The sequence below is a fragment of the Hibiscus syriacus genome, unplaced genomic scaffold (genome assembly GCF_006381635.1).
Source record: "Hibiscus syriacus cultivar Baekdansim isolate YM2019G1 unplaced genomic scaffold, ASM638163v2 tig00112319_pilon, whole genome shotgun sequence".
Lineage (NCBI taxonomy): Eukaryota > Viridiplantae > Streptophyta > Magnoliopsida > Malvales > Malvaceae > Hibiscus > Hibiscus syriacus.
Genome location: NW_024063301.1, coordinates 76658 through 85320, shown reverse-complemented (window position 1 = coordinate 85320; position 8663 = coordinate 76658). Strand labels below are relative to the sequence as shown.

Here is an 8663-nt window from a genome sequence, read left to right as displayed (position 1 = left end):
TGTTCCTCATAATCAACACTTTTCTTGTAATAAGAAGTTGAGCAAGAAATGAAATTAAAAGTCACATCCACAGGCTTCAAATATGTTCAATTGCTTGTTGCTCAAAAAAGTCAAATAAAATAAAATAAGGGGAATATGCTAATATTCAATCTGAAGCAAACCATTCAAGAAACTGAAATGAAATGACCAAATGAATGCCAATATAACAAAATCTCAAACCAGAAAAGCTTCATTAACCCAAGGAAAAAAAAACAAAGCCCCCAAACATCATAATGACAATCTCCAACCTTTTTCTTTTCTTTCTCTACATTCAATTTTAAAAAAATGACACAAATTGGGTAAACAATATACTAAGAAACTATAAGCTAACTTGCATTTTAGATTATCGTATTCCCAGTTATAAAGTACTCAAATATCCTGGGAAAGAAGGTAGGGGCTGAACCGCCAAGCAGCCACCTATACCCAACCACTATATCAGAAGAAGGAAAACCTTATCCCAATACTTGCCGCAAACAAATTGTACTGTTCAACAGTAGACTCCTTTTTATTGCAACCATGACCATTTTCAACATGATCTGCTGAAAACTGGGAAGAAAGTTCTTCCACAATCTCATCTTTCAGAGGTACAGGATCAGATTTGCATCCCGTTGAAAGAGCCACGGGTCCACTGAAATGGAACAAGGAAAAGCTAGTGTCGTCCGCGTGTGATTTGGAGGAGACATCATTTTGCTTACCTTCTCCAATTGCTGCTTGTTCTGTTGCATGCAGCCAGCCAGGAACAACCCTCTCCGCATTAAATTCAGTGAAAGCTTCGTTTGCCGTACTAGGCTTGGAAATCTGATTTCGCTCCTCTGCATACAAGCCATTGACCTCCAAAAACTGACTGATAAACCGGGACATGACCAGGGTTAAACGGTGGAGCAGCTAAATGCTGCAGAGCGCCATATTGAACGCATAAATGTGAGTTTCGGTTTGGACCATAGCCAAGAGGGCCAGTATAAAGATACGGGTTTTGAGGAGGGAAAGGAACCAAACCATTAGATGGATTTTCTGGCCAATAAACAGGATTCAGACGGTAGAAACTCATGGTTGAAGGAGCTTGGTACACAGGAAATTGTGTATGTTGGTTATGCACTGATGAAAACATGCCTTGATGCCGAGAACCCATAAGGCAGTTGGTTTTCCGTTATCAGAATTTTCAGAAGTTTTCGTTGGCGGATTTCCTGGATCTTTGTTCTTTGTACCATCTGGTGGATATCCAAACAATGCCTGGCTTTGTGAGAATGCAGCCATGGAGGCTGAGAGTTAGCAAATGAGGAAGGAGACAGTAAGAGGGAGAGATGACAGAAGAAGATCTTTATTAAAAACAGTGGGAAATACTATGCTTACAATCTAATTCAAAAGTATGGCTTATATAGCCCAAGTAACCAACATAACAAATTAATAACAAGCTAATAACAAACCATAACAAACTAATAACACTCTTAATATTCACTCTACTTTTCAACCTTTCAATTTTCTTCAAAAATGAACTTGCTATTAGAGAGTTGATCAAACAAAGAATGCAAACTTAATAAGCTAGAATTCAACCGTCTTGCCGTCTTGATGAACAATTTACCGGACAAATTCTCTCACCTAAAAAACATCTTCTTTCTTTAACTTTCCTCGTCTTTTCTTCTTCTGCTTTTCAAGAATTATTTTTCATCTTCGCTTATTGTGACTTTCTTTTTGTTAGAAGCAAGGCGGTTAAGCTACGAGCTCCCGGATGCAATCTGAAGCCTCTCTTGAGCAAGAAAACATCCTATTTTGTCTGGTTAAGGAAGGCAAGGCTGTTAAACACTTAACCCTCCCCAGAGATTTTCTTCTATGGTAACTTGGCTGTTAAGCCTCAAAGTTCCATGTCAAACTTTGGAGAAGAAATATCAGTGAATGTAGAAACCAAAATGTCAATAGCTGAGCAAAGCAATGTTGTATCAATGTCTGACATTCAACATCAACTTACAAAGAATTTTTCCTCACACGATCCAGTCGAACACTGCCTAGAGTGTACTCTGGTAGTTCTGCCTCTTCGTTGCCTCTATTAGTATTGCAAGATCTACTACTAAGCTTGTGACATATCCAAGGACAAGGCCAATAACACTTCTTGCTACTGATGATGATCCAATGTCCACATCAATCTCTAGGAAATAGTCTTGCCTGAAATATTTGCACGAAACAGCTTTCCCAAGTAAGCAGGCTTTTGTTCCAACTGCATGCTTGACCATCCAATACCCCTCAACAATGCTTGGTATCAGTTTAAATCTTGAATCACGAAATGCATCCGTTCCATCCAAAAACTTTTCCAGCAAAGAATCGTTATTCACAAGACGGTCAACAGCATAATAGAGGACCAAACTATAGTTCGGTTTTGCAGGAATCTCAAGATTAATCACAAGGACAAATGGAAGTTTGTTTTCCTGCTTCAGACTGAACTTGAGACTTTGGATGCAGTGCAATTTTATCTGTGGCTTTATCGACTTTGAACCAGTCAACATTTGTTTCCAATCAGCAATGTAACACATTACAGAACAATAATATCATTGAAGCATTTAGCCAAACACATTGGAGGCGCATATAACACAAAATTGCAATATACTCACCATACAAAGAACCAACCAGCATAGTATCCAGACTTCCATAAGAAATCCAAGAAGATAGAACCATGCCATAACAAAATACCAACTTTCAAGAGCAGCAAGATAACAAAGTCAACATACTAAATTATAGAAGCACGAGAACTAACTAAACAGAGAAAGGCCACTACGAAAATTCTTCATCGTTCCTCACCGCCAACTGAATATGCCTCGGAATTATTCTGTTCTTCTTGTTGTCCCTTGCCACGTTTCCAGCCAATTCCAGAACCTCGGCGGTGAGATATTTGAGTACAACAGAGAGATAAGCTCGAAAAACCAGATCCGACACACTGGGCGTATCGTCCTTTCTTAAGGAAACGAGCCACACAACCGACGGGGAACTGGAGTCCGGCTTTACTGGACCAAGAAACGACCTTCGACTTCGGTTTGCCTCGACCTCCTTTGATAGTTGCTGCGGCGGAGCTCATGGTTTCAGATTTTGAGCGGAAGGGAATTTGTTGAACTTTGAAAATGAATTTTGATGGGAGATAAAAAGTAACAGTAAAGGAACTCAATCGTTGGCGCAACGGCGAAAGAGAAAAATGACGCCAGGATCTTTTAGCGAATGATAATACAGCCATGAAGGATGGTAAGAGGGAGAGATGACAGAAGAAGCTCTTTATTAAAAACAGTGGGAAATACTATGTTTACAATCTAATACAAAAGTATAACTTATATAACCCAAGTAACCAACATAACAAACTAATAACAAGTTAATAATAAACCATAACAAACTAATAACACTCTTAACAGGCTTTTTATAGTAATCCCTCTATTAAATTCCTACTTTGTATCCATTCCTTTCACCTGAAACTCAGAGAAGCCGCTTTGAATGTAGATTAAAGTGTTTCTCCTATCTGATTGTTGACATGCATCTTCAGAATCTGAAAATTGAATCTGAAAATTGATGAAGATTCCAAATTTCTGTGATGTGAAGTGGAGGTATTGCTATGTCCTTCACTAAGGCATGAGGAGTAGTTATCAGAATTAGAAGTGCTACAAATCATAGAATGAGAAACCCCATTCAGGGTAGGGTTTCTATCAGGACAAATTCCAACTTCCTAATATCCAGCATTCGGTGAAGAACATTGATCCTCTGTTTCCACATGACGGTCATTATTTGTTGCAAGGTTGGAATTTCTTGATCTATTAACCTTGCTACGCTCATGGTTAATTTTACCCAAATTTACACTAGCTTCACTCGAACACGCCTTAACGAATGAATTAACAAAGTTATCATAAGGCTCATCTCCTTCATTGTAAGTTGATGACCTCAAAGTAATATATGTATCAGAGTTGCTCCGGGGGTACATTTTACGTGACTCTATGGGCTCCCAAACTTTCTTGGAGTGAAGTGAATCTCGACTAGTATGATTGTTTCCAAAAACAATTATATGTTTCAGATTTCCATAATCTTCACGTCTGTGAACTTGTTGATTATACTTGTTACCATTTTTGACTTGCTTGGACATAGCCAATTTATATTATGTCTTGCTCACAGAATTGAGCTCTCGGCCAACTCTTGTTTCAGAAACATGTGGCTCAGTCTTGGCTCTGTATTCATTGTGTTGGACGCAGCTGCAGGAGTAGAAGTCATATCTATCACTCCAGCCATTGGAAAATTGAAACTTCTTAGAATACTTGATACCAACATTCCGACCATTGGACTTTACATTGCTCATCCTTGATTGCCTATTTAATCCACTGAAGTTCCTTGAAGAATCCTCAAAATTCTCACTTTGATTTCACGGCTCAGATCTATTAACAGGAGCACTTTCTGAAACCATAGCAAATCGGCGACGATCAGACCATTTCATGGATGGATCAAGCTGACAATCCTCGTGAAATTTCAATCTCCGACAAGAAAATTTTGATTGTTCCATTATAAAAAGAGCCATTTCTATCTTTTACCTTTGTACTATCTCCATAAGGACTATCAAAAGAGTGATTCTACAAACTTGAAGTGGAATTCTGTTATAGTCGGAGAAGAAGGACGAGGAAACAAGGAGAAATTGGGAAATGAGGAACGAGGGTTAGGGATTGAAGAAAGGGATTTGGGAATTGAATCACGTGAGGGTCATGTGGGGAACTTACCTGATCAGTTGGAGCAGGCCAAGCAGATCCAAGGAAAGCTGGAGCGGCCCAAACCCGATGGCCCAATACCTGCAGAAGAAAAGAAAGGATAAGAATCATTCTGTTATTTAGTTTGTTATCCAGAATTGACAGCTGGCATCCTTAGATTTACTGTAAGGCAATGTAACTAAATAATTATATGCCTATGGGAGAAAAAATTCCCTTATGCAATGAATGAATGACTTTTCTTCCCTACATTCTCTCTTTCTTCTAGCATCTTTTCTCTAATTCTTTTCTACTTCTCTCAATCCATAACAAATTGGTATCCAGAGCCTCAATTCCTGACAAGTTTCAGTGGGTATGCCAAAGAAGAACCAAAATATGGTTGAAGCTGATTTCTCTGTGCTGCAAAAACATATTGAAGATTTAGCTGCGTTGGTTCTAGGAGTTTTTCTTCCTCTTGTTCATATTCTTATCTTTTAAGGGCTTGTACTTAAAGATTGATTTTTTGGATGATGTTAACCACACCATAAACTATTTTTTTTTTGTGTTGGGAATGCTTTGATGATATTTTATTTGACCGTTAACGAATGATTAAGTATGTGTTGGTTAAGTGTTGTTTTGTTCACTGTTTTAATCTTTTGCCTTAACATTGTAAGAGCTTTGAGAGATTTCCTGGTGCCTAGGCAAAATATTTCTAGACCTTGTAAGAGCTTTTGAGAGATTGTCATTTTTTTAGAAATTGATTCTTAGATTTGAGAGAATTAAGATAGATCTACGTGAACAATGGAATAGATCTGGGATGGTGATGTTCTAATCGGCCTTAGAGATAAGGAGAGGGTTTCAATCGACTAAAAGGGATAAATGCTTGAGTAGGATAGGCAACGACTATAGTTCACGCTGAGGGGTATTGTCGCAACAACAGTCTGACAAACCAAGGGTTGTAGTTCACACCGAGTAGTATTGCCATAGAAACCGTCCTTGAATACTCTAGTAATCCTGTCGGGCAGCCTAAGCATAGTGTACCAAATCATTCTTAGCATAAAATAACTTCTCGCCATACCAAAACCAACTTAAGTGCTCCGTTAGAAGTCTGATTGTGTGAGGTTGCCAATCTATTTACAGGGTTTTGATAACTTTAGCCTTGACAACTTTTATTTGTTTACCTTTGAATATTTTTCTTGCCACGACAAAACTTTTCTGCTCACTTCACTTTACAATTTTTCTTGTCTCGACCAAACTTTTTCCATATGTTCATACCAATTGTCATTGCATAATTTCCTAGTTTATATCATTAGACTTATACACTTAGGGGGTGTTTGGTTCAAGGATTGTAGGATTCCCATGGGATGGGAATCCCACATTCCCATGTTTGGTTGGCCGGGAATATCATTCCCGATAATGTTTTATTACCAATAGTAGATTTTTTGGGGTATATTACCGGGAATGTCATTACCTCCCTTCCCTTAGGTATTGTAACATTACCGGCGTTTTGGACTAAAATGCCCTTAATTTTTTTTTCAAAAATATCCTTCTTCTGTCATTGAATAATAAAAATTCTACGAAGGTTAAATTACAAATTTATCCTTAAATTATTTTAGATTTACAAAAAAAAAGTCTATAATTAAACTTTTATATGAAGTTCAGGGGTTAAAATTTTTTTTTACCCTTTCATTAAACCTTTTTTATATTTTTAATTTTGTAAAAAAATTATATAAATATTATGAATTTAATTTTTTAAAGAAAATATATAAATATTTTACAATTTGTAATATTATACAAATATATAATAAGGACAATTTGGTCAAATATACATTCCAATAATCTTTTATTCCTTTAACCAAACACGGTAATCTTACATTCCTGCTAAACCAACCAAACACAAAATACAACATTCTCAGTAATCCTATTCCCTGGTAATCTTTTATTCCCACTGATAATCTTACATTTCGTGAACCAAACGCACCCTAAGGGTGTTTGGTTGGGGGAATGTGGGATTCTCATGGGAATGGAATCCATATTCCCCCGTTTGATTAGCATGGGAATCTCATTCCCGGTAATGTAAGATTATCAATAGTGGATTTTTTTGGGTATATTACCGGGAATGACATTACCTCCATTTCCTTATGTATTGTTGGACTACCGACGTTTTGGACTAAAATGCCCTTAAAATATTTTTCTTTAAAAAAATATCCTTCTTCTGTCATTGAATAATAAAAATTCTACGAAGGTTAAATTACAAATTTATCCTTAAAATATTTTAGATTTACAAAAAAAATCTATTATTAAAATTTTATATGAAGTTCAGGAGTTAAAATAAATTTTACCCTTTCATTAAACCTTTTTATATTTTCAATTTTGTAAAAAAATTATATAAATTTTATGAATTTAAATTTTTTAAAGAAAATATATAAATATTTTCTAACTTGTTAAAAAAACAAATATATAATAAGGATAATTTGGTCAAACATATATTCCAATAATTTTTTATTCCTTTAACCAAACACGGTAAACTTACATTCCTGCTAAACCAACCAAACACAATATACAACATTCTCAGTAATCATATTCCCTGGTAATCTTACATTCCCAGTAATCCTATTCCCTGGTAATCTTACATTCTCACTGGTAATCTTATATTCCGTGAACCAAACGTACCCTTAGTATTAGTTAGTGATACCTATTCCTAGTTGTAACTATCTTTTAAAAGCCCTCCAATACCTATGGAGATGATACTCACTTGCTACTATATTATTTGCATCGATGGTGTACACTTACACAGATTTGCTTGCCTTAGCATATACATTTACAAGCGATCAAGTTTTTGGTGTTGTTGCCGGGGATTGGCAATTGGTCCCTTTTCAGGTGTAGTGCGGTTGCATAACTTATAGAAGTCCTAAGGAACCCTTATCTCATTTTGAACCTAATATCGAAAAAATTGTCTATCAAAGAAGATATGTTCAAGGAGCTCAAAAATCTACATACGAAGTTCAAAATGAAGTGGAGGAACCTGAAGAATTAAATGTCACGACAAATAAAAATGTGAAAAATGTTGCAAGACCACGAACTATTATAGATCACTTAGCTCCGACCTTGGATGACCTTAAGCCTGCTATTGTAGCTCCTAAGATTCAGGCAGACCACTTCGAGCTTAAACCGATTATGTTCGACATGTTGGACTTGATTGGACAATTTGGTGGTGCTCCTCATGAGGATGCAAGGCAACATGTTTGAGCATTTTTGGAGGTCTGTTACTCTTTTCGATAGCAAAGTGTGTACGAATATGTGATAATATTGAAGTTATTTACATATTCTTTGAAAGATCACGCCAGGGCATGGCTTAATGGACTACCTTCCAGCTCGATAAGGTCTTGGGTAGATTTGTGCAAACAATTTTTGCTACGGTATAATCCACCCAATATGAACAACCATCTTAGGAATGCCATAGCATCTTTTTGCCAAGGAGATTAAGAGTATATGTATGAGTGTTGGGACCGATACAAAAGTTTGCTTTGTAACTACACCAATCATGGATTCCACGACTGGACTCAAGTTGTGATGTTCTACAATGGAGTCAACGCACCCACTCGCATGATGTTGGATGCCGCAATGAATGGTACTCTGTTTGACAAATCACCCGAAGAAGCCTTTGATATCCTTGATATGATAGCCAACAACAATTATCATTTCCCATCTATAAGGCTAGGAATCGGAAGGAAAGTGTCTAGGGCATTTGAACTTGATGCCAAGGATTCAGTGTCTGCTCAACTTTCTGCCATAACAAATATGTTGAAAATTTTGTAGCGTTCCAGCAAGGTGAAAGAAGTCAAGGTAACCAGCTCATCATGCAATTTTTGCCACAGCAATCATCATTGAAGTGATTGCCCATACAACTAGGAGTCTATTAATTTTGTGGGC

The 8663-nt window shown here is 36.8% G+C and overlaps 2 protein-coding genes across 2 annotated transcripts; both read right to left on the bottom strand.

Annotated features, from left to right (window-relative positions):
- Positions 1 to 1888: 1888 nt before the first annotated feature.
- Positions 1889 to 2561, bottom strand: LOC120177781 (protein ENHANCED DISEASE RESISTANCE 2-like). The gene is made up of 2 exons (XM_039183800.1): positions 2051 to 2561; positions 1889 to 1953 (listed from the first exon to the last, which is right to left on the bottom strand). Exons 1-2 carry the CDS (start codon positions 2559 to 2561, stop codon positions 1889 to 1891), a joined length of 576 nt encoding a protein of 191 aa, XP_039039731.1.
- Positions 2562 to 2742: 181 nt separating this feature from the next.
- LOC120177770 lies at positions 2743 to 3255 on the bottom strand. Its single transcript, XM_039183790.1, has one exon. It carries the CDS (start codon positions 3251 to 3253, stop codon positions 2813 to 2815), a length of 441 nt encoding a protein of 146 aa, XP_039039721.1. The 5' UTR covers positions 3254 to 3255; the 3' UTR covers positions 2743 to 2812.
- Positions 3256 to 8663: the final 5408 nt, after the last annotated feature.

Excerpts from the sequence above, each read along its gene's own strand:
- LOC120177781 (XM_039183800.1), bottom strand. The coding sequence starts at position 2,561 with ATGTGTTACATTGCTGATTGGAAACAAATGTTGACTGGTTCAAAGTCG. Across the intron at positions 1,954-2,050 it reads GAAGAGGCAGAACTACCAGA|CTATTGACATTTTGGTTTCT; the intron begins GTACACTCTAGG and ends TGCTTTGCTCAG.
- LOC120177770 (XM_039183790.1), bottom strand. The coding sequence starts at position 3,253 with ATGGCTGTATTATCATTCGCTAAAAGATCCTGGCGTCATTTTTCTCTT.